At 41.9% G+C, this 26,707-nt stretch overlaps 1 protein-coding gene across 1 annotated transcript in view; it reads right to left on the reverse strand.

Moving 5' to 3' along the window:
- The window catches only part of gcgrb (glucagon receptor b), a 35,440-nt gene extending 8,950 nt beyond the window's left edge, over positions 1 to 26,490 (reverse strand). Inside the window, exons 1-4 of the mRNA XM_031864862.1 lie at positions 26,167 to 26,490; positions 1,505 to 1,652; positions 1,281 to 1,377; positions 1,057 to 1,164 (exon numbers count right to left, since the gene is read on the reverse strand). Of these exons, the coding sequence (XP_031720722.1) occupies positions 1,057 to 1,164; positions 1,281 to 1,377; positions 1,505 to 1,558 (259 nt within the window). The 5' untranslated portion in view covers positions 1,559 to 1,652; positions 26,167 to 26,490. The remainder of the gene's footprint in view (positions 1 to 1,056; positions 1,165 to 1,280; positions 1,378 to 1,504; positions 1,653 to 26,166) is intronic.
- Positions 26,491 to 26,707: the final 217 nt, after the last annotated feature.

The following is a 26,707-nucleotide window of genomic DNA, read 5'->3' on the forward strand; positions in this document are numbered from 1 at the left end:
GGTATTTTTTTGTCAACAAATAATGTTTTGTTTCATTTTTCTCTGTCATTATAACTGACCACACAAAGACTAAATACGAGTTCTCAGTCAACCCCACAATGTTACTTCTGAGATGTCATTAGGCCAAAGTTAAATGTCCAGTCGCCAGTTAACAGAGACAATGATAATTTGTTTTCACAAATTTTAACCAAACTGTTAACCTGAATAAGGCAGTAAGTCACCATCTATGGAGTGTATTGCTACAGTGCTGCTCTAACTTAATCTGCAGATTATTGTCTTTATTAATTGCTTCAGCATTTTGTTGAAAGATGTCCATCACAGCTTCCCAGATCTCATGGGGACATCTTCAAATGTTTTATTTTGTCTGACAAATCAAAAGATATTCAACGATGATACAAAACGAAAAGGAGAACAGAGTGGAGCCCCTGCCAGGCTGCTAGTCCACAACAGATAGCAGAGACGAGCTCACTTTCACTGCCTCCAAACCACCTGCAGGAATCCTGAACATCAACAAATAACTGATTCGACATAGCAAGAGCTGCTATGAGTTAACGCTATTATAAAATAAATGTATTATTATCTATCTGAGACAAAAGCAAAACTGTCTCAGAAAGCTCCACGTTCGCTGCCCTGGAGAGTAATAGCTGACTATGTGGCCTTCACACGACTCATGCTTCATTCACTCTCTGAAACTATTGTACTATAACTAACTATTGAAACTATTCAGTGAAGCATTCAGCCAACACATTACTGCTTTCTTTCATCCCACTGAAGGACAAGGACGAACAGTATGGTGAGATGTGTTGTCATTGCAAAGCTTTTTTTCAATTCACTCCTCTGAATGACTTTAATTAAAGGGCACTTTGAAGAGCTCTTTCTCTGCAGTTATGTTAAGGTGTGTGTTGAAGAGGAGCTCTAATTTGAAAAGGGGAGATTTTGCACACAGCCCGTCAAATCACTGATTTTACTCTAATGCACTCGATGTATTTGCACATGTATTTCCACAATTTCCCTTGGAAATATCAAGTTTATCTGATCTTATCTGAGCACTGATACCTTTACGGTACCATGGCAGGAACCATGGGCAGGAGACATTGACAGTGGTTCCTGGGAGTCCATCAGGCCAGCAGGCGTACAGGTCAAAGGTCCTATTACACACCAGCCCTGCAGTGGAGAGCAGATCTGTGAAATGTGTGCTCTCGGCTTACAGGAAGTGAGGCTTATTTCTCTTATGCATCTCTTTAAGACACACGCTCCAGCTGCGGGGGAGAGGGGCTCACCTGTGGCGGGGGGCGTGGCATTGTGGTAGTCCAGGCACTGGTTCTTGTAGCTGCTCCAATGCTCCTTCACGAGCTCCAGGGAGTTAGTCGAGGAGACCTGCAGGAGGAAGCCTCATGTTGAGTTTCAGTAACAGCTGCAACTGTCAAAGACACGGCTCATTCTGTGTGTGGGTGTGTGCAAAAGAGAGAGAGAGCGAGAGAGAGAGAGACGCCGTGAGACGTACCTTTTTGCAGCTGCAGAGCATAAGCAAGGCCAAGAGGAGACACACCTGGGACATCCCACTGACGCTGGGAGGGTGGGGGTCGGTGGGGACCAGAACACAGAGGAGGCCCGACACATGAGGCGGTCCCGTTCCTATCTCACCGCGTTGCCTACACACGATAGGGAGAAGCTTGTTAGTGTGAATAGTGTGTGTGTGTGTGTGTGTGTGTGTGTTAGGGGTCGTTTGAACTGCAACTGAAAGAGGGATGGAGTGATATGCTGAAGAATCAATGAACAGAGAAAAACAAGCAATGAGTAAGAGACTGCTTCTTTTTCCCCACTCACAACAGCTCATCACAGCTGTCAGATGTGAACACCATGGAGCTCCATGATGCCAGATCTTCATAAACAAAAATCTAAAGTACCGAGGTTTATTTGTGGGTTCATCCAATTGGTTGAATCAACAGAGAAGCATGAGTTGTTTTCCACACAACAGAAAAGAAACTCAGCAGAATTTGACTTCACAGTCTTCACAGCATTGAAAACCCAACATTGCAACATGTATACAAGTCAACAGTGTGCTGTGCATATAGGACCATCTCTTGTGCAAAATACAAAGCGTGGTTGTTTTGCTAGACATTTCTCAAATAATTTACTGCAAAGTTGCCGCACAAAAGCATCAATCAATAATAGGATTGGACGAAGATGGTGCCTTCAGGAAGAACAGAGATTTTCTCACATTGACAAATGTTTGTATGTGAGCGTTTGTATGTGCTTAATCCCATGTTTAGCATATTTATTGCTAAGAATACCTGTTGATTGAAAGCCACAACATCAAATCCTAACAAATAGAATTGTTTGCATTTATGTGATGATGTTGATGGCCAGTGCATTCTCCTGTCCTGTGCCGGTTGACCGTCTTCACCAACGAAGTTGGAGAACAAAACGAAATCTGAAACGTTTCTGCAAAAAACACGTTGACGATGGAAACATTTTTGGCTAAAACGTTTCAAATTCCACTCTGTTCCAGTCTCTGTGCTTCTGTTGAGGTGCCTCTGATGGCCGCGTGTGTTTCCGTGTGTGTGTTTCTGTCCTCGGTATCAAGTTGCTGTACCTGAAAGAGATCTGAGGGAAACATCGATAGCCTGTTGTCGCAGCACAAAGATTAGCACCTTCATTTTCAAAGGACAACAGAGCAAACAAGAACACAGTGAGCTGCTGCTGTATTTCCTTCCTGCAACAGACCTTGTGTTGACTTTATGCTGCTGAGGTAATCCTGGAGTGATTCAAATGGGTCAAACAACCAGGCAGGTAATATTTTCTTATAATGAACAAATCCCATAAAAAGACCAAAACCTACTGTACTAACACATGTTGTCTGAATATCTAAAGGCTGATAATCCTCTGTGTCATTAACATTCACACATCAATGAGCCACATAGTTGAACTGGGTCACACATTCCTTCATTATGATGAGCACAGGCACTTAATCAGAGTCAGTCCCACTATCACCGCCCCGCTGCTGTAAATACTCATAGAGCATCAATCAATCCTGCATTCATTCGCAGCTAAGAATAGGCCCTAATAAATCAACTATTTACTGCTGATAGAGTAGAACCTACAGTGACTTGTTGTTTAAGGAAATTACGGAGCCTTTTTTACAAGTGACACTGAGTATGAACTAATGTGCTTCGGATGTTAAAAGACCAAAGAACATAAAGAAGCACAAGACCTTCAACATAAAAGAGTCTGCTTCCTCCTCTAGGTTTCCATTTAGAATTGGTTGTTCTTAGAGAAAACTACTAATATTAATAACTATATAAAACATGCTTTCTGTCATGATATATGAACTATGCAGCTTTATGAATGAAATAATCAATTACGAGTCGAGTCGTTTTTGATCCAACGTGTATTTTTGGGTTAAATAGGATCTTTGTAATCTGCAGTGTATGTAATTTCATCTCCTAACCTCCCTCGTATGCACCTCGTATAAATAGAGAATCACTTGACTCTCATGGGTAGCTGGGCATATGAGAGCTATAGTGTGCATTTGTGTGTGTGTGTGTGTGTGTGTGTGTGTGTGTGTGTGTGTGTGTGTGTGTGTGTGTGTGTGAGAGAACATGTGTGCGGCTGGCAGCATCTGCGTGTCTGTTTTTAGTTAACCACAACACTGAGAAGAAGACGGCGCATAATCACAGGACTGTCTCGACCTGATAGCCTTATCGACCTCTTTTGCAGGTTTTATATTACAGACACAGACACACACACACACACACACACACACACACACACACACACACACACAGACACACACACACACACACTCCAGCATGCTGTGGAATGAGGATGTCCTAATAGCTTTTCCAGCCTGTGTGAGTCTCTGATTTCCAGGGTAGTAGCACCTAAAGTAATTAAATCCTCTTTGAAATGTTTGGCAGTAGCTGCTTGTTGTTGCTTCTGGGTGACATGTATCACTGCGGTTAGATGTCTTTTGTATCTCCAGAATGTTACGTTTTTATGGGAGTGAAAAATTGACCGTGCTTGATGAAGGTGCATTTTCTTTTTGTTTCAAAAGCCTGTGAAAGTTTCTCAAAACACAAAACATCTTTTGGTGGAAGTAAAATCCTAAGAATGATCTAAATAGCTGATGGTTTTTACCCTGAAGTCGTGCTACACCATGGATCGTTAGTTCTAGTGCTTTTTAGGCTCTCGGTCTGAATAATGAATTACTTTTATTTTCATTCGCTCAGATAAACCTTTATTTGAGCTTTCTGATGATACTCATAGGAGGATAACAGAGCTGTGTGTTTGTTTGTGTGTGTGATCAAGGACAAAGTCAAAGCCAGAGAAAGAAAGCCAGAAAATATCTGCACAACCATGCTTACTGATGTGTATGAGAACAATCAGCCTGTGTGAGTCACAGCTTTTTCCTTTGGAATATTCTTAAATAATGTGCTGTTCATGTAAATCAAAATACATGACCGGCGGACACGCAAGCTTCTCTCTCTCTCTCTCTCTGTACAGACATTGTAACCGCTACATTTGCTTAAACAGACTGAGTTTAAGCCATTGTTTGCATTATTTGTCTCACACACAAACACACGTACACAGGACTTTCACCCAGGACATTCCACTTTGTATCCCGAGTAAAAACAAAAGACTTATTTTAATAACGTAACAAATAAAGTAACAGACTTTGTAGTGTTTTGTCTTGTTTTGTTTCAATTTACAACATTCATCACGTGTTTAAAACGACGACCGTGATCTGTGAGTAAATATGTTTCCCTTGATTGTATTGAGAATAGAGTTTAGTTGTAATTCTACAGAAGGTTTAGTATGTCAGTCCCTTTCATCCATATATGTCATCCTCTTCACACGCCTCTGGAGAGTGTACCTCCTTTCAATGTGTCAGAAGGAAGAGCGTGTCTCTCTCCTCCCACACATTTCCATCTAAGTGCACATTATGAGTTTGTCCTGAGGAGAAACACAGAGACAGAGCAGGAAGAAAAGGCAGAAGTAAGTAGAAGGGGAAATGTGTGACAGCAAATCATTGGAAAATCTAAGAAACTCTACTGATCACACATCAAGGACCTCAAAACGATTAAATGGCCGATAATGAAGTCTATCAGGAAAACAGACGGTTCCACATTATCTTTACAGTCATGCTGTCCTCCCAATTATGTTGTTTAAATCAATAAGCGTCTTTGTGATGAGCCGCGGGTAATTAGACGGAGTATGGAGAGTATGTAGGCGGTAACAGAGGCTGAGAGTGCAGTGATGGAGCTAAACAGAGAGCTAATTATGTTGTTTCTGCCTCGGTAAGCCGTTCTGAAGCTCCAATACCATGACTGCCCCCCCGCCCCTGTCTTTATTTTGAACTAAAAAAAGACATTTTGTCACTTATTTTGAGTAAATGGCCTTATTTTGGTCTGTTATACAGGAGGAACCGCTGAGAGTGATTACAAGGACAGTGCTCAGTGGCTGAATGAATCAAATCGCTTGAGACAGAATCATTCCTCTACAAATGTTATGTAATGAATTTGCTTATAGTAATCATGTAGTCCACTTACAGTGTTCATTTGAAAACGAACCCACACGTGTAAAGCACCTGTGTTGTTCAGTAATTTGAAAAGGCGTTTGAAGCAGTTGTGCAGTTGTGCGCCTACGATAAGTCACTTTGATATTGTGTATAGCATTGAGTGAACTGACACACAGATTTGATTTATGTCCTTTAAGGAGGGAGTGTTTGTGTCTTCGTGCATGCAAGTATGAGAAGCTGTGTGTCATGATTAACTGAGGTAGGTGATGGGGTGACCCAGAATCTGCTCCTTCAGCAGACGTCATGCTTCACAAACAGAGCGAGAGCCGTCTATTTTCTTTTTCTTTATTTTTTATCTCTCTCTGTCTCTCTTCCTCTCATCATAGCTTCTGCTTGGCCTCCCCCCACTCTTCTACTTTATAACTCTCCAACCAACCAGAAGCAAAGAACGCAGCCTTCCTCTTTAGTTCTTTGGCCTGCTCGAGAGAGAGCTGTGAGACATCCTGTCTCATATGAGAGGTCAGTGCAGTGGGAAACACACGGGAGTCTTCTAAAAGCACCTCAGACTGAATATTAGCTGATCAGAACTCTGTGTAGTAGTTCACACATGCTGCTGTCCCATACGTCCCTTTACTCTGCAAACACGCTAAAGAACTGTTTCTCTTCGTCAGTCTGCAACCAGTCTATGGTTCTCATATCAACATAGTGGAGATAGTTTGGCTCCCAGCACTGACATCATGCTCAAATCATCAGCACTTCCACTTCGGAGACATCTGGGTTGGAAAGAAGTTTGGATGCTGCCGAGCCACTGGCAAACGGCCCGAGCGGCTTTGAGCAGACTACTTTCAGAATCAGGTGATATTTTATGTCTGATAAGATGGCAACGCTGCATCTGAAGTGTCCAGTGGTGGGTGTGTATGTGAACACGGCGGTGTCCAGATGAGCGCCGTAAAACGTTGTGTGTGAACAGGGGAGTGTGCGAAGGAAGCAGTGAGGGAGATGGAGAGCACATGGGAAGGAGGCTTGGCCAGTACATACCATTCTCAGTGTCCCGTGGAGAATGCCAAGAGCCAGACCCTAAATCTTTAGCACACTATGCGCTCCCTGGACTCCTCGATTAAAATGCTTTACTGATACCACAGATATCCTGTTCGCTATATATTGTCCTTCAGCCCTGCATTGCTCCCACACACACCCTCTCTCCTATGGAAACAAACGACACCACGTTCCCCCGCCAGCGCACATGCAAACAATACTTACACAACCAAGTGAGTTAATAAGTAGAGAACATATATTACCTCGTGTAACCTGCTGGAGGTTCATGCAGCTGGACACAAATACTAAAAGTCGAGCCTCCTTTGAGCAGCCAGTGTCAGTGCCATTGAGGGAAACGTCACTCAGTTATGGGACAAGTTTGACATTTTGGGAAATACATTTTCTTGAGAGTTAGATGAGACGATTGATATCTCAGGTGTGGCTCGGGGAGAAGAGCGTCCCGACTTCCTGCTGTCCACACGTGTCCTCGGGAAAGAAACTGAACACCACAATTCTGTTTTCTGAGTGGTAGATCTCTGCCATCAGTGTGCATGAATGAGCTGCGTAAACCTTGTGAAGCACTTTGGATAAAAGGGCTTTATAAATGTAGCCATTTACCATTCACGCCTTTTCATTCACTACACAGCAGGCAGTCGTCACAGACATAACATATGTGATGTCTTTTCCTGCTTTCAAAAGCTGCATTACAGTAAAGTGATGTAATTCTCTCAAGATATACCAGAGTGTTCTAGCTGTTTTATTGTTCTATTATATTATTCTATTCTATTCTGTTGTTATTACTTTTACCTACTTAATAATTGTCTCCAGATTAACAGTAACTGTTTATCAAAAATCTTATGGTGAAGATATTTTGTAAAAGCAATAGTCAACACAACAATTTATTTTTTCGCAAAATTGATAATGAGGTATTTGGTGAAAAAATATTTGAATAAAAAGTGTTCTATGTCGCCCAGGCCTAGCTGTCGATGTGCTGTTTGATGTATGCTGTTACTTTTGGATAAAGGCTGCTTCATATTTACAGACATGACATCAAGCTTCTCATTTAACTCTCAGCAAGAAAGCGAATAATGGAACTTTCAAAAATAGGAACAATTCAGCATCATCTGATATTTTATACTGTGATACTGTTGGCCGAGTTACTTGAAAAATGTAATCTATTACTCATTACTTATTGAAAAATAATGACGTTACTAAGTACAACCACAAAAAGTTATTTGTTACTCAGCCCAGCTCTTTGAAAAGTGCCTTCCAACAACTCTAAAGCCTCCACACCTACATGAAACATCTGCTCTATTAAATGCCAATGTACTTTACAGACGATCAAAAGCTATCTTAGCCCCAATTACCGCACACATCTGTTCTGACGTCCAGTGAAGCTGTGGGCTCCACACACTAACGTTAGAGAACCGAGGACACTTGGAACCTTAGCATTCACTGGAGGGCACAGTCCTCCTCTGGCAGAAGGTAACCCTGCCCCCCCCCCCCCCCCTTTGTACCTCTAGCCCCCAAACATAACAACACGTCCTGACCAGCCTCTGTAATGCACACAGAGACCAAACTGATTCACTTTCCCATCAAACTCCCAGTAAAACAATGCACTGATGGACTCCCCAAATGTAAAACTGAATTTGTAATGCCCTATACTTGTTACTGAAGCAAGTAATCCCATTACAGTAACATGTTACTAAGTAATGGGTTACTGCTCAACACTGGTTGTTGATATATACACATCAGCAGAGGATGAAGGACAGAGGAACCAGGGCGGATCTATAACGTCTCCCACAAGCCTTTCTCTGTGTAGCGAGTGTGTTGGTGTGTATCATATCCAAACTAACCACCCAACCTGCCTGTCATGCATTTGCTAGAGGCGCACCTACTAAACATGTCCCGACACACACCGTCTCACCTGTGACAACCGCAAACATGAGGGACACAACCTGGTCTGACGATGACGGAAACACACGTGACTGGTGCACAAAGCCACACATAGGCGGCTCTTTTTATAGCCTTCATAATGCACAAAGGCTAATGCAAAAAGCAAAAGAACAAGCAGAAAGAAGCTAGCAATGTCATAGCACTGTTCCTGTTACATAGCTGCTCTGACTCCATAGCTCAACTGTGCATGTGTGCGCCCGCATACATACCTGCATGTGTGCATGTGTGCCGTTTCAAAGGAATGGATAAAGACAATCATGGCACCAACATTGTGTCCACGGTACATGGAAACACAAGATGATGGCTGGTGGGAAAACACACGACTGTCTGGTACCAACAGACAGAAACAGAAAAATGCTGTGTAAACATTAGTTAAAGTTGATTATAATAACACATATAGAGATATATTCTGCATGGAAAGGTTCCCTGCCATATTTACAGTAGCTTTTCCTTAGTTTGTTTCATATAAATGCCTGACATGCATTGAAATCTGTCATTTGGAAGTTATGGTGATGTTGCCATCCGTCGTGCCACCACCCCATATAAAGGGCAGAGGAGGCGTTTTGGCCGTCACCATGTTGAGAGCTGTTGAGAGGCAATCGAAATGCTCCCACTCTTATATCTTGCACCATGTACCACTGTCAGTGATGGGGAACAGGGCCAAGTCAAAAAGTCAAAAAAGGTAACCTTCGACTTCGACTTCTAAAAATTGAGGTGGAAAGATGAGACTTGAGAACCAACAAGTTGGGAAACTAGTTGAAAGTCAGAACACATCCGTCATGCAGCACAAAATGTTACTGGGTTCCTTCAATTAACCCAAACAAACAAACCGAAAACAGATGATGCTACAGGTTCACTATGTACCTTGACTTAGCTATAAAAACAGGCCATTGTATTCTTCTGATGGCAGGTAAAAGCAGTTGAACAATGTCCCTCAGCGCTCCACGTCCATCCTGGCCTTTGCAACCACGGATTCAAATATAATTGTGTTATTCAAGGTTAACGTGAGCACCTTCACCATGGTTACTGTGACAGCAGGAAATGAGTTCCTTTCACATCTGTTGACTCTTGCCATTTTATGTCATGACCAACTTTAGACAGTATTATATTTTTCAACTTTTTTCTTTTCCTTGTGCTAAACAAATATATAGTTTTGTGTTATTATTATTATTACAATAAACACGCTAATATTTCCCATTTGAGCATCTGATTACTACTGAAACATTGTATCCCAATGTTTTTCTATAAAGGTATAAAGTCTGAGATTAACACTGTATAATGTGCTGATTACTGCGGCACAACAGCCATGGATAAACCAATTCCATCCCTGCGTCACCACCTCACTTCACTGCACTTCACTCTACTGGCAGTGAGTGGTCTTTATTCTTCTCAAACGTGTAATTAAATCTGAGGTACGGCTCAGATTGAGCTCTGATTGAGGCTCGAATGAGTCTTTAAATTCGTCACACAGCTCGAAATCTGACTGATGATGTTATCTGCCCCAAATATGTGTTTCCGGCCCTGTGCATCACATCAGTAAAACAAACGACTCCATGTTAGGACTTTGGGCTTCAGGCAAATTGAATATGAGTGACTATTATTCATTTTTATGGCATGAAAAACATTCCCTACTGAGTGCCTGAGGTTTGATAGAGCTTGAGAGTCAGAGCAATCAGATTCGTGGTGGACATCCAGATATTTGGTTATTTCTTGGTATCACACACACACTGCTGCTTCAGCGACGTATATCGAGACCTATATTACAAGGCAGTGAAGGATGGAGGGTACGTGTTTCCATCACCTCTTTTGTTTAGAAATAACAGATTTACATACTGTTGCACTTTTGTAAGATTTCTCTTCACGGTAAATAACATTTTCCCTTCAAAATAAAATTGCATTCCGTCCTCCTTCGTCTTGTATAAATCTGGTAAACACATTTAGGGAATCGCTGTAATGCATTCTTAACCCATTCAAAGGATGAATGTGAACTTCCTTTTCTCTTTCTCATCTCTGTCTGATGGGATCAATTCGTTACAGCAAAGTAAAGAGAGGAGAGAGAATTTGGGTCCATTCTTTGCTGTCAGATGATATTCATTTCAGATTTAGTGAACAAACCAAATTGGATAATTCTTTTAACGCTAAATAGACCCATATGTGCCAGAGGCCTCTTGAGACACAGAGCTTGATCTCTCTGTTTGTGAAAGAGAGAGAGAGACACATGCATGCATTTGTATCCTGCTCATAACTCTACTGAGTGTCTTTGGCTGCAGATTTACTCCCTTTAAATCATATTACAGATAGTTACATTTATTTATTATATTTATTTATTACTTTGTGTCCTGTTAAATTCAAACCACTCATTTAAAGACTAAATGGCTTTCAAACAAATGATCTTTATGTGGAAAAAACGATTAAATGTAAAATGGCACATGCGCAACAACCACAGTCAAATACATATGTCATATTTTTGTGAATAAAAATAACCTGAGTGATCGAAACATGCCTCCAATTTTCATTAGCTAGCTCCTGACATGTCTCTATAATCTAGGATGTTCTGAAGGGTCAGAGGTGAAAAAGCACAGCTGTCGTAAAAGAACAAAAAACCCATGAGCTCCGGCATCTAAAGGTAAAACAAAGTTCCAGTGGAAGTCATTGTTTCATGGGCTGGATGAGAGGATCGGGGAAGTGAGTGTATGCTATTTCTAATTCAATTTTTCAAATGTACGGCATGCAATTTCAATTAACTTAAATAGGCTTATTACGTTAAAAGATGTAATGAAAGCCAAACGTAATGCAAAAGAAAGGGGCTTGATTTATTTTGTATGCGGTCAAGGATTCCAGAAGACAAATAAGCCGCCGTCTCAGTTTTACCGGCTCGTAGAATCCTGCAGGGAGTCGGTCCTGAGTAGTGTTTACATCTACAGTGTGGTGACAGCTCTCAGGCCTTCCCCGTCTGGAAAGCAATCAAATCTTTAAAATCATTAAAGTCCCTGCACACCCTCACAAGTGTTTTCAATTTTTCCGGCTGATTAAAGCCGTGCTGGGTGTTTGCTGAGCTCATGTAGGAATAGACCTTTTTTTACAAAACACATTTTTATTTGTCATAACATGAAAAGCATATAGGTGTTACTAATAATATCAACGATGGCTCCGCTCTGTTACAGTGTCCCAGAGAGCCGAGGCTCACTTGTTACAGTAGAAGCACAGGTGTAACAAATACTGTAATGTCGACTCTGTCCAATACAACTAAGCGCACTGCAGCCATAGTTGATGTTGTTAGTAACGCCTGTGCTTATCCTGCTTTGACAAATCTAAACGTCTGCTGTAAAATAGTCATTACGGTTTAAAGGTGCAGCTAAGTTTTGTAAATATTCACGCCTTCTCCCATTCACTTCATTCAAAGCCCATACAACGGACTGACTTTATATGCAGCTCCCGTGTTAATATTATATTCTTGCCAACTCGGACAGACACTCTGGTCACCTTTGTTGAACTTTGCCGTGTGAATTTGCGATGGAATCATTGATGCACCGTGTTTGGAAATGGATAAGTCAATATTCCAGTGCGGTGTGTTATCACCTTGTTTTGTACAATATTACACTACCAGACTACAAACGGCAACATCGCTCCCACAGTCTGGCTACAGTCTATGATTGCGAGGCTCGATGTTTATTTTGGGGCTGAATGTGGGGCAGTGTCGTTGGACAGCATGAAAAAAAGTTGAATCAGTGAAATAAGTGAAAACACCTGTGTGTTAATGTGTGTATGTTTTAACCATGGATGTGTGGGCTTTAAGGAAAACCTGAATGTATTCTATCGAAGAATACTCTCACCGTATTTTGTGCTGCATTCATCTTCCTGTTGTATATAAGTGTGAAGTGCATGCAGGTCAGGGACACATCTTGCACTGAATAATTGTACACTTCAACTTCAAAGAAAATACTTGTGGACACAGATATATAAAACTATTCAAGAGGCTGAATTGACTGACAATGAGCCTGGAAAGCGGCTCTACAGGACATTCAGTTGTTTGTCATGTGGGCTGCTATTAGCTTGTACCTGTAGGTCTAGCCGCCACACACAACTGCTGCAGATTGCACACAGTATAGACACATAGTAACAGTAACATCACCTCCAAAAGCTTTACAGCACCCATAGGTGCCTCTTGTCCCAAACACTACACATTTTGGTTCTTATAAATGTACATTTCATATGAGATCTTTGATGACAGGATGTCATGTCACTAAAGAGAGTAACAGGGTCCATCTGATGTAGACAACTGTTCATATTTATTCATAATGTTTAATTTTCTTCCTAATCAACCCCAGTAATGCAATCGCCCACGGACCGCGGCCACAACGGCACACAGCAATGCACTCACATAATTTCCTGCAAGATCCTCCAGACATGTTCCGTAGATGAAAATACACCCGTGAATGCAACATAGAAGTTAACAACCCTGCACACACACAAGTAGAAACCGCACTTGTCAAGGACATCTTTTCACTGATTTATGCAGCATTGTAACACAATGCGTGACTGCACACATGCTGCAGTATATATATACTGAGGTGAGACTGAGAGTGGACAGAAAGATGACAGGGAAATGTGTGTACACCTGTATGGAGAGAAACCCCAAAGGAAGCAGGAGCAAAGGGTCATATTCTGTCATCTAAAGGAGAGATGACATTAATCTCCATCATTTGAGAACCGAAAGGGACAACCAAGCGCATTATATAAGTGCCATACATAATAATAATAATAATAATAATACATTAATTTTCTATAGTGCTTTTCAAAATGCCCAAAGACGCTTTACATGCAGAGACAAACAGAACAAACAAACAGAAAAAAAGAATAACTGGAGAAGCTGTGCTGAATGGGTCATGTAGTGGAGGGTAGGGTGCAGGGGTTAGCAGGTGAAGGCGAGTTTGAAGAGGTGGGTTTTGAAGTAGGCTTTTAGTAGACGAGTTTTCAAGTTTGTTAAACCCCTCCCCCTACAAGCCATTGTCCAATCAGAACTTAGAAACCGTAACCAGGCACGGAACCCTTTGGAATCAACAATAGACTATGTATACCAGAAGTGGACAAGGACACTGTGATAGAACCCATTTGTTTGTGCACTGCGGTTTTGAAGCCTTGAGTTTGACGGTTTTTGCCGTCGCCATCTTGGATTACGGCCGTCACCATCAGTCAACGGAAGTGACCATGTTTGGATGACGGAGAAGTGACGTGGAGACGCTATACGGCTCTGGTGCGGTAACGAACTGTCAATCACAAGGTAGGCCCCTTCTAAAGCATACTCTGCTTTATGATCTATTTTACTCTAAATGGGATCATAAATTACTAACTGAACATCATGCTGTATTGAAAAAAGACTTGAAACTAGCGCCTGAGACCATGAACTCATGTTTACAAAGTTTACTGAGGGAATAAATCAAGTGAGAAGTAGAGTTGTTTTCTTATAGACTTTCTTTTTGCCCCCTGCAGGTCAGTAGAGAAAGTGCAAGTTTTAGACACTTCACTCTTCAGAACCGGAGGTTGCCTCCTGGGGTTAACACAACCTGTAGCAGTGGGCATGGAGCTGTAGTAGGAGAGCGATACTCGTATACAAGGAGTTCTGTGTCTTTTTTGAATGGATTCAACAATGTGTTTATTTACTATAACGTAACTTCGTGCCTATATACACTCAGCACTCAGCAATGTCAGTAATCCCAGCCAGCTTTAATACACCAACAAACATTGCATCTGTCAAACGCAAGGTTTAGTCATCATGCTCAAAACACGAATAAATAACGCATAGATCTAACCGCTTACATTCTTGTCCAAGTATGTTTTTCCTATTGAGATGCTGAGTTTTAGCCCGAGTCGTTTAGCATGATGTCACGTATGCATTTTTATGAATCCCTGCTTTGGCAAGACCCGTCCCGTGCAGGGTTCAAGCGCTAGGATTGGCGAGGCGTCGTCTATGCTCCCCGAGGCAGCAGTAACCTGATTTGTTTAGGACCCCTGCCTTGGCCAATCAGCTTTCCTGACACCTCGAGGTCAATGTCTAACCTAAACCAAACCAATCATCTCTGCCTCAGCTCTGCGGGGCGGGTCTTGCTCTGCAGTGGGATTTACAATCATGCATCATGTGTGCAGCAAACAAGTGCATCTTTATGACGCTTTTATAGGGTTTTTGCTTCAAAATTAGTCAGACGGCTACAGTGTAATCAACCGACTCGCGAAGTTAACGCTAATTAGCTAGCTAGCTAAAGCTGATAAATTCTGCTACTGACAGTCGTCAGTTCAACCAGCCCTGAAAAATGAATCCTTGCTTTTGTCCACCTCGTCTCTCATATTTGCAGAATGGAAAGTTTGAAAACAGTCATTGGTTTCCTTCTGTGCCTCAGTGTAATGTCCACAAAGGTTTGTATGCACATGATCGCCGAATCCTAATCCCTACAGAGTCACAGTCAATGTAACCTGAGTGTCAGAGCTGTTTTGTTCAATCTTACCGCTCCTTCAATAATCCACCTCTGCGGCTCACTCACTTCTGTCCAAGCTGCCTTCATCCTACTGACCATTATTAATGGAGCCGAGCCTGCAGAGAGTCAGCAGCCATGACAAACCTGCTGCTATACACAAATATTTACACTCAACAGGCTTAGTGTGTGATCTGCCTCAAACACCTGAAAAAGCAGGACTGTGCGCGTGTGTGTGTGTGTGTGTGTGTGTGTTATGTAATGTGCGCATGCAGAGAAGAGCATTGATACGTGACAAAAAACTCAGCAGGAGTATTGCTTTGTCAACAATACCAATCAGGGTGGATCGAAAACAGTTCTGACACCTATCACAAAAGTTTGTGTGTGTGTGTGTGAAAGAAAGAAAGGAGACAAAAGAGTGTTAGAGACAGAATGAGACGCACTCCCTCTGTGTCTTTCATCACATAAACCTTAACAGAAATAAATGCGCAGACTGGAGATCTCTGCAGGGGGGACCGGTTGGCACACTGTAATACATGTCAGTCAGTGATTACCTCGCAGCATCAGTGTCATAACGAAGAGCGGCTTCATTTAGATATCAACATGACGCCTCGGTTATCGATCCAAACAGCTTCAGGCGCTTTATGTCACAAGATTAAGCAGCAAGAAAATGTGAAAGAAGTCAATTATGGCGAGTAAGAGACAGTGGACACACAGATAAGGCAGATTGATGCTGAGTGTGCTCCAGCACATAAAATGTCTGACAACGTGTTAAGCGGCGGATCCTACGCACAGTTTACTTTGTGTTCTACACAGTCACATTCCAAAATGTCTGTGGTCCTTGTACATATAAAGTGAGTCTGTGAGCGTGCATGTGTTCGTGTTCAAATGTTCAAGAAATAAGCATCCAAACAGGATGCAATTTTAATATCAAACAGTTTTATGTCACTGATGTCTCAATCATAAATAATCAACGCAAGACAAAATAGTAAAGAAACATCCCGCCAGATAAAAATACTTTCCTTCTAAAACAAAAGGAGACTGAAAGTGTGTGTTTGTGTGTCAGTTGTACCTTTGTGAGTGAAAGTCACACTCACAGCTGTGTGACTGACCATCAGACTAGCATCCTATTTTTCCATTGAACTGAAGTCTCCACATCCCACAAAATGCCGGGTCATCCGGCAAAGAAGTTGAAACATTTGCCGCAACATATTCTCACGTAGCCAGATCCGTCTCCACAGCGCTGTGACAAAAGGTCCGACTCGACACATTATCATTAGGGGACAAAACATGCTCTGGCCTGTTTGTATTTCTTCAAACCAAATGTTGTCATCTTGAAAATGTTAAGCTCAGGACAAACAATAGAGAGCGCAGGTACAGGAAGGGGAGGAGAATGCCACGTGAAGTATGTGGGCAAAGGCGGACTTTTACCCGCAGTCTACATCCATGAGTGAGAGTAGCTGCCACACAACGCCATGTCGTCTGCTGAGGCGCTGCGTTGGCCACTCAAATATGCTCATTCACGATTAATTACCGTGTCACAGCGATTCAAACTGTTTATCTTGGGACTGTTGTGTGAGTGTGATGACTTTCAATTAGTAAAATCCTTCTTCGTATTATTAGGAACCACCCTGCAGTGTGCAGGCGTCTGATAAGCCTTCTGACTCATGAATCTGTTCCTCAAACCAGCCTTTCCTGAAGCAACTAGAGCCTCTTTATACCATTTCACACATGGAACCAGCTACTCCTCTACCTTAGAATATCCGTGTATGGCAGCTGTTTGTGGTATACACTCACATCCAGAGGACAGAATACAGAAGACAGACACACACATGCTGTAAGTAGAAGAATGGCGTTGAGGTGGAAAGCAATGAGACCAAAGACAAAGATCGTTTTGATTTCTCTCATTGCTTGCTGTGCCGAAATGATGAGTTTTCAGACTCAATTTGGAATAGGATGATTGTTTATTCTCACAGCGTCATGCTGACCTTGCCCTTTGCCGTGTGTGCGTGTGGGGGGGGGTTCGGCCTCGCTTCAGTACTTATGCCTGTTTTACTGATTTCGCAGAGTGAGAGAGCTGACGGCATTAGGTCAAAACAATCTGAGCTGGTCAAGGAACTGGATTTTGAAGACTTTAAAACTAATCATGTAAACGCTGCATCTCTGCGATCAATTGGTATTGTCAGGCGTGTGCGTGAGATGTCACGATAAACTTGATTGAAATAACATCAATGAATACAAACTGCCTTAAAATGTGACTGTTTTGACCCTGCAGTTTGCTTTTAGATGGATTGTCTTGTCTTGTATGTATTCTTTAAGCTCTCACTACGGATAACTTTAACGTAACTTTAATTTATTTGGATTGGACTGTGATGTGTGGATATACTTTGTTCTCTCTGACATCCTTTATACGTACTCGACGGACTGTTTTAACGTAAAAACATTAGTGACACTGCAGATGCAGTTCTAGCTTCAGGAGTGCGGGAGCATTTGATGAACGTCATCTTCCCATTCAATATTATATTGAATCGGGAGCACTAATGGAGACATTTGAGTGCAATAATGAATAAATCAGGAGCACAAATTAGTTTTATCCATAACATCTCCTGGGCTCCGAAGGCTTTTGAATTCACTTGGTTGTATTCACGGTTTGGTCTCGTTGGTCTTATGTTGTTGATTTTTTGTGGGACATTAACACTGTGGGATGAATGTGTTGGAACTCTGTGTTGGAGGTCAATGCATGGAAACGCTGTGAGGTCAAACATGCAGGAGGCCCTCTTAATCCACCATGCTTAACATCTACAGCGTATCGATCTGAGTTTGTCGGGCGCTCCACACACTGTTCATGACGACGGTCAGCTGTGCTGCTGAGGCTGATCGTGCGGCTGATCGGGGTGAGATCGTTCTTTAGGTTTAACCAACACGAGCAATTCACAATAGACCTCGAGTGGAATTAAGCTTTGTAATTAGATGACTTTGTTGTTATCCAAGGATCAATATCTTCGCGGCAGTGTGTTGCTGTCCCTGACTGCACGCTCACTACAGACCAGGATCTGTGAGCTGAGTCTTTTCTTTAATCATACGTAATGAAAACTAACCCTGAGCACAGGGCAGCAGCTGAGAGGATGATCTGCTTAATGCTGTCAAGCTTTGTGTAGAAAGGACATTCAAATTACATTTCAGGTATTCAGCCGACCCTCACAGACACGTCTAAAAGGTTTATCAAAATACTGCATCCAGAAGAATTCCACTCCGTGATACTGTACAATAAGACCTTATTACACTCAGCCTTGCTTCCAACTTTGCCCAGTGAACCCTATATTTTGTACGGCTTTGATTGAAAGTATGTATAAGTGCCTTTTTTCAAATGTAAAAGGAGAAGGAGGATCCGGTAAAAAAGGTTGTTTCTATGGAGACTCCTCATTTAGCTCAAGGAGAAATGTACATCTCAGACAAAGCCTCCTCTATTCAAACAAAGTCACACCAGGCTTGTCTCCGTGCTCTCCGAGCTAATTGCTTCATTTCCATATACCAAATATCAAAATGTAAATTTTACAATACAAATATCTTTTTGTGCCTAAACCCAACTAAACCTGAACCACAGCTGTGTCAGATCAGAAAACATACCGTATCATTCTGGACAACAGCTGAAAATTATGATTTTTGATATTTACATTGAAGGTTGCCCAAAACTCTATTATTGGCTATTTTTTTATGATTTGTGCCAGTCTGAAGAACAATCTGTTAATTAATTGAACTGCTTGGAAGAGTCTACAGTCAAGTGTTGAGCTCTGGCAGCATTGATGTTTGGCTGGTATGATGTTTACCGTGTTCACCATCTTCGTTTAGCATGATTCCATGATAAAAGTGTCATTAGTTTTGCCGGTATTTGGTCATAACCCAAAGTGGAATTTTGACCTGATGATGGCACTAGAAAAGTAATTTGAATTCATCTTGAGAGGAACATAAACATCTATCCCAAATTTAATAGCAAATCGATCCAGTGCTAAGAAATTTCACAAGAGACAAAAGATGTAAACCTCGTTGAAGTCAGTGGATCCCCGAAGTCAGGATTCGTCCTCTGAGGATCACGAACGTCTGTCCACAAAATTCAGAGTCGTGCGATTTGGCCGTAAAGCAAAAGGAATCATTTCTAATGGCTGCAATTGTTTTAGTTCCCAGCGGTGTTGACACTTTTCTTACAATAAAAGGAACTTTGCACGTCTCATCAGTTCTAGCTAGTCACCTGAATGCTTCCAATTAAATCTAAAAAACAGTTTTAAACTATTTAAGTTAATTAATTCTTAATACATTTGTTTCTGTCAACTTATGTCGGGGTCATCCGGGTCAAGAAACAGCAGCGACAGCAGATCTGTGTTGGTGGTGTCAAAATGTCTCGTTTGACTCACAGACAGCTATTGCCCCCCCCCCCTTCTATCTCTGTCTTCCCTCCCTGCTGTGTACAGTAGATCACATGATATGTTCGCGCCTCATGTATAATGGATCAGCTCGGGGGCAGCGGATTGCTCGCCAGCTTCAATTTGCTCCCAACACGTCTTTGGTCCATTTGCTGCACTTAGTAAAAACCTACAGTGCAGTCGGAAAAGCTCACTTTCCTGCACACACGATCAGAGGTAAACCGTTTTCTCCTCTGTTAAATTCAAGCACTCTCGGCTTGAAGGAACAGTGTGTAACATTTAGGGGAATTAATTGAAGGAAATGGAACATAACATGCATTACGTTTTAATTAGTGTATAATTACCTGATACTAAGAATCATTACGTTTTATTTCGCTTAGAAAAAGCCATTTATATCTATTTAGGTAGCGGGTCGTCTTCCACGGAGTCCGCCATCTTGCACCGCCATGTTTCTACAGCAGCCCAGATCGGACAAACACTAACGAACATTGGCTCTAGAGAGCCGTTTGCGTTTTTTGCATTACGTAAAGGTAGAGATGGGATTTACACGAAAGTGAAACCTAATTCAATCGTCCACCCTCATCTTCCGCCGCTATGTTTACACAAGCACAGCACGCACGGTTCAGCCAAAGCATTTAAACAAACACACTGAAACAGAAGCTGTCTGTCTGTTAACTATTCATAGTTTGTTCTTATAAACGTCTCTGCTGGCTGAGACAAGGCAAACAGGAGGACAGATATAAATCTGATGTCTCTGTTCCTCATTCATGATTATTATTATTACCGTTTATTTTATTGACATTTAAAATGTGTTTCCACTGAGTTATTAATGACTTCATATAGTGCCTTTGCAGTTGTAAACATTACTGTTGCTGCTCTAGAAACACTATTTAGTTATATATTAATTATGAATAACTTCTAATCCTGTTCTGAATTAGTTTTTTAAATTCCATATATGTTTTTAAAAGCAATCAATTAGTCATGATTAATGTATTAATTGGGTATTGAGTATTGATAAAAGTAGCTCCTTGTAGTAATAAAATCCTAAAGGTAACTATCCCTACCTGAAGGCCACCGTAGCAGCCACTGAATCTCACACACTGTTCCTTTAAGCTGAAGAGCAGAAATAAAAAGGAAGCCCTATTTCTCAAATGCATTTCATTTTGTCCTGTAAATGTATTTGCCAACCTGCGCAGTGAAGGGTGTTATGGGTAACCGTACGTCTCAGAGGCTGACAGTAAAGCCCTAGAAGGCTGAACTACATCTTTTTTTCGACAGCCATGCTATCGCTTCTGTGAGGCACAGCATGCAGACAATGGCAACATGCTGAGGTTGAGCAACCTTAATGTTAACAACGTGGGAAAAAAATAGTTTAAAAAAGGGCATTCATGTCCAGGAAAGATGAGTGCCTGTACCACATGTCATGGCAATCAATGCAAAAGGCACCAAGATATTTCACAAAAAAAACAAAAGTGTCAATCTGATGACATGCCTGTGGTTATTTTGATCAATATTGAGATCACGATCAATTATTACTTTTATTAATTGATTTTAGGGACAAAATATTTGTAATTGTTTAATTAGACAGCACTGTTTCACTTTTACGTTGTACTACATTCCTGCTAATTAACCAATCTGATCAAAATAAGACTTCGTATAAGGTTCTTCTTCACCTTCGCCAAAGTGATTAGTGTTCATGGTCCATGAATGTCTGCACAACATGGCATGGTAATGTATGTTGAGATATTTCAGTCTGGACTGAAGAGGTGGACGATGATCAGCAGCATCCCTAAAGCCTCGGAGCAAGTGAGATACTGGATAGCTTAAGCTCAAACTGCTGAAGATATCTGGTGACAAACTTAATAGCCAGTGTCAAATTAAATCATCCATTTCTTGGTTATATTTTTATTTGCCTGGATTGTCTATATGTTCGTTTTCTCTTCTCTTTTTCTGTTTTGTAATTCACCTCTCTCCTCACACACAAGGGTGTGAAGAGAGGACTCGGGGAGAATGAATGAGCTGATCACACTTCAGTGCAGAGGTGGGAGAGGTTCAATTTTACGCTTCAACAAAGAGAGTGAAAAATATGGAGGCATCCAGACTGGGGCAATTTGAGAGCGAGTATGCAGAAGGAATGGGAGAGTGTAGGGGGAAGAGATGTAGTGGCGTACACGGGGATTAATGTACAGTGAGAGGAGATGGTGGAATAAAAGGGAAGGGGGGGGTAGAAAGACATACAGCAGGACAAGAGAGGGAGTGTGTTTAACGGACTCCCTTATCAGATAGGGTGTACGAAGGAAGTATTATTCACATTAATGGGTGAAATGACTGAGATAACAGATTTAGATGCAGGCCGGGAACACTGAGAAGTCTGAAACAGAGAAAAGGGAGAAAGGGAGGATGACGCACGCACGTAATGAATGTGATGGACTCATTCATGGTTTTCAGTTTCACTGCCACTCAGAGAAACTCACAGAGCAGCATGATGATTAGATTCATCCAGATAGTCATCAATGAGAACACAGACAGAGGCATTGCAGGCACCTGCATGAAACTTTGGTTCACTCTCAACGTTCTCGTTGTGTTATATTCAACTGCAGCAGGCAACTGTTTTCAGCTAAGAAGCTCTAAAAACACACCTTACTCTACCTGCTCAGCTCCAAACAACAGATATACAGAGTTAGCGAGTGGCTACTGAACATAGTGGAGCATTTAGCAGCTAAAGGAGAGATGTGGACTTAAATGAATCAGGGAGGACAGAAACCTCTAAACTCAAAATGATTTATAATATCGATCTGTAACTTCTGGCTGTTTAAACATACTGTAGTCGCCATGTGCAGATATTGTAGAAGCCAGGAATTTTAAAAGCATTGGCGTTGGACATGAGGAGTGGCTGAGTTAGACCGGTGCTGAGGGAGTGGCTGAGTTAGACCGGTGCTGAGGGAGTGGCTGAGTTAGACCGGTGCTGAGGGAGTGGCTGAGTTAGACCGGTGCTGAGGGAGAGGCTGAGTTAGACCGGTGCTGAGGGAGAGGCTGAGTTAGACTGGTGCTGAGGGAGTGGCTGAGTTAGACCGGTGCTGAGGGAGAGGCTGAGTTGGACCGGTGCTGAGGGAGTGGCTGAGTTGGACTGGTGCTGAGGGAGTGGCTGAGTTAGACTGGTGCTGAGGGAGTGGCTGAGTTAGACCGGTGCTGAGGGAGAGGCTGAGTTGGACCGGTGCTGAGGGAGTGGCTGAGTTGGACTGGTGCTGAGGGAGTGGCTGAGTTAGACCGGTGCTGAGGGAGTGGCTGAGTTAGACTGGTGCTGAGGGAGTGGCTGAGTTAGACTGGTGCTGAGGGAGTGGCTGACAGGTAGAGTGAGGAGCTACAGAAAAACACACACAGAACACACAAGGCAAAGCCTGATCGTGACAGCGTGTTGTTATATGTGTGTGACCGCAGCGTGCGTCAGAAAAACCAGCCTGGGTCAATGTTGATTAAATAAACAATTGTGTTTATAGAGCAGACCTTCTCTCAACACGCATGCTTAGAAAAACACCCACATAGACGCAACACAACTTTCAACATGCTGCGCTGTCACACCACTTTGTTTTTTATCGCTTGTGAAAAAGTGTCGAATAATGTGGTTTAAATTGTTAAAAGGGAAGGACAGCCATTATATTTAAACTCCTCCGTTCATGTGTTTTACAACAGTGAGCAGAATAGAAATGTAAAGATTTGGGGCCTGATCAGAGTATTTTTGCATATATATGACTTTGCTGCTACCACTGAATGTATGCGTTTTCACATTTACTGTATGTTCATGCATGTTTGTGTGTTGGTGTAGTGATGCAGCGTGCAGGAGAGAGAGACTATCCTCCCTAATGAATAAATAACAGAGCGATCAAAGAGAGGTAGGGTACACCCGACAGGTCGCCAGACTATTGCAGGGCCGATACATACAGTATATATATATAGACAGACAACCATTCAACAACAATGAACAACACACTCACATTCACACATACGGGCAATTAAGAGTCATCAATTAACCTAAACTACATTTCTTTGGACCGTGCACGAAGCCGGAGAACCCGGAGAGAACCCGTGCTGACACACCACCGTGCAGCCACAGCTGTTTACAGACCTTTTAGTTTGCCAAATAATCAATATAAGAAGAGACAGAGGGGAGCAGCGTATACGATTCTTCTTCACTTACAATGTAGGTGGTAGTAAATGTAAACTAGAAGTAGTCTGCTATAATGTATAGTGTGTTGATTCAACTATCACTTTATGCCAAAAACAACGTTTCTCATTGAGCAGGAAGTATCTTCAAGAAGTAAAAGAGAGTCCAATATGTTATTAATGGACACTTTCTTCCAAAAATGCCCCCCACAGGCCCCGTCCACAGTACTGCTCGATGAGACTTGCTCAGTCTTGTTTCACAACAATTGGTTGAAAAAAGATGAATCAGTGGAACCTCAAATTTTTTGACAATAGTGTCAGAGGGAGGAAGTTAATGGAAGAAAAATGAGCTTACTTCACCTGCTTTCATGTTTAAAGACCAACGTCTGAGAACCAATATCTGCTCTTTGTGAATGTTCCCTGTATATGTGCGCCGATCCGTCCTTACCGAGCAAATCAAATCTCCGGCCCTCATAGCATTACAAAAGAGTGGTCTGAAGGAACCACGGAGCCCTCAGGCAGGACGACTTATATTACTTCTTGGAGAGTGAAAGAAGCCACAGAAGGGGGCAAAAGAACACAGAGCGAGAGAAAGAGCACGGTGCGAGTCTGGAATGAGGACAGATGGGATGAAGACACTGTTGGTGAGACAGGCTTCACTAATGGCCAATCACATCAGCCTCTCTCATCCCCTTTTAAAAGCAGAAGACAATTTCCAAACGGCTCGGAACGAGAGTCCAGGTCAACTTCTCTGAGGAGAAACCTGTTAGTGAAATAATACATAAAAATACAAAGACCCTGAATACGCCCCCTGAAATTACAGTAAGCCATAGAGGGCATGTGTTTAACAGTTGTATATACATTTATTTTTCTACATCTGCAAGTCTTAATATTCATCATCAATTAATCTGCTGATTGTTTCCTCGATTAATTGTTTCCTTCACCCTGAGTGATCAGTTCAGACTGCTTGTTTGAATTTAAAGTCAGTCCCAGACTTTCTGTTTATTATCATATGAGACAAAGCAACAAATCAGCACATTTGCAACGCTAGAAATTAGACATTTTTGCATTAAAAAGAGGCGAAAAAGATGAATTGGTTATCAAAATAGTTGCAAATTAATGTTCTGCTGATCAACGTGCTGATAGAGTAATTGTTGCAGCTCTACAATCACAGAATATTAATTGAATGATCTTGATGTAATAAGATCTTATTACAGCAGCAACCAAATGCACACAATTCTTCCCTTACATAACACTGATTTATGTCGTATGTGGCCTCTATATGAACTAACTGATGATGACTGCAGGGCCACTCTCCGCCCCTCAAGGCATATCACGGGGACTCTGGTTGCAGCTGCATTAGGCTATAATAAGTATTCTGTCCAGATGTTAAACGTAAGCAGCAAAAAAAAAAAGCGGCAGAGATGTGTGCTGATTCTAGCTGATTATACACCCAGCGCAGTCTGACGCATCGATAACAAGACATTTCGGGACGAAGAAAGGAAAATTGTTTGTTGAGATTGCAAAATATCTTCTCCAGTTTCAGACAAAAGAATCGCTGTTGTATTATGATGACAAAAACAATCATTCAGCAATCATGTTCACGTCAAACAGAATCCTGAAACCTGCTGTGTGCAGCTCTTCACATCACACTACTCACATGTTGTAGGAGCCACAAAACTACCAAAGTGATTTGCATCAATAAGAAGCTGTACTTGCATTCATATAACTTTGCAGGAAATGGAAAAAAAGAACATGGAGAGAGAGAAATAATGAGGGATAGAAAGGGCAAAAAGAAGAAATATTTATACTAACATTTTCAGAATTAAATTTCGGAGATGACATGCCTATCATTCACAACATCTATGGATTCATATTCTGCGCTCTGTCCTTTTTTATCAGCTCAATGTCTCAAACAACCTCAACGTGTCTGTCCTGAACATCAACAAGCAACATTATCAAACCTCATTTATTTGTCACATACACACAATCATACACGGCCGCCTATATAGTGGAAGTATTGTGTGACTACAGCTCCAGAAAGAAAAATACAAAAATGTATAATACTGCAGTGAAGAGAATGTTTCAAAAATAACTCGCATTACATTATATACATATCCGAGAAATTAAATTGTTTAACATTGAATGAGTTTAGGGAGATTAAAACATCATCAGCAGTGCATATTAATGTATGGCAGGTGGATGAATCATAGGAAAGTATGTGTCGTGGGTTATGGATCACTATGGCATAAAGGGGACAGATGATGAATAAAGACCACAGTGAACTCGGATTGCTGTTCATGCAGTTTTAAATACGACTTAGCGATAAGACAATCGCGCACTCACGTATAGCTAAGAGAGCGAGCGTGCACACGCACACACACACACACACACACACACAGATACATACACGCTATAGCTCCTGAAACATCTCAAAAAGTTGAGGGTGCGCTCTCCTCCAGAATGCAATGGTGTGAGGAAGAAGAAAGGGAGGAATCTACTTCGGATAGTACATCAGAAAGTTGTATCCGCCAGCAGACACACTGTTCCTCTAAAGCTGAGAGAGAACAGATGAACAGAGCAAAACATCAACAGAACCAGCTTTTACCTATGCGTCCAGACTTGCTCGTGCGCCCCTGGCACCCCCACACCGCCCGCTGCTCATCTCGCGGACCGACCCATCACCGCAGGTATCCTTCAGTACGGAGAGCACCACCGGCACGCATCACCGTGTCCAAAGGTAGACGGGACAAAAACAAATATATATATAAACAAGGTAACTGAGGATGAAAACGAAAAAATAAAAAAGAAAGAACGGACTTGTGAGTTCTCGACTTGTCGCTTGTCAAGTTCGGCTCACTTTTGTTTCTCCGTAAATCACTTTTCTGAAGAAGTGGCGCTCGGACTGAATGAAGCGCGTCGCACTGAGAGGCTGAACGGTCCGCTGCTGGTGCTCTGCGCTCCAATCCCGTCAAACCAGCCAGAATATGAAGAGGAGACTTCCGGTGGAAACTTTCAAAATACAACTCAGAGTGAATTGGTCGCAAGTGTGTGTGTTTACTTCATTAAATATATCAGTTTGATCTGCCATATAATGATTATATGATTTTCCAATACAATTGTATCTCTTGTGATCTCATTATAAATAC

The sequence above is a fragment of the Anarrhichthys ocellatus genome, unplaced genomic scaffold, assembly GCF_004355925.1.
Source record: "Anarrhichthys ocellatus isolate YVR2014 unplaced genomic scaffold, GSC_Weel_1.0 scaffold31, whole genome shotgun sequence".
Taxonomy (NCBI): Eukaryota; Metazoa; Chordata; class Actinopteri; order Perciformes; family Anarhichadidae; genus Anarrhichthys; species Anarrhichthys ocellatus.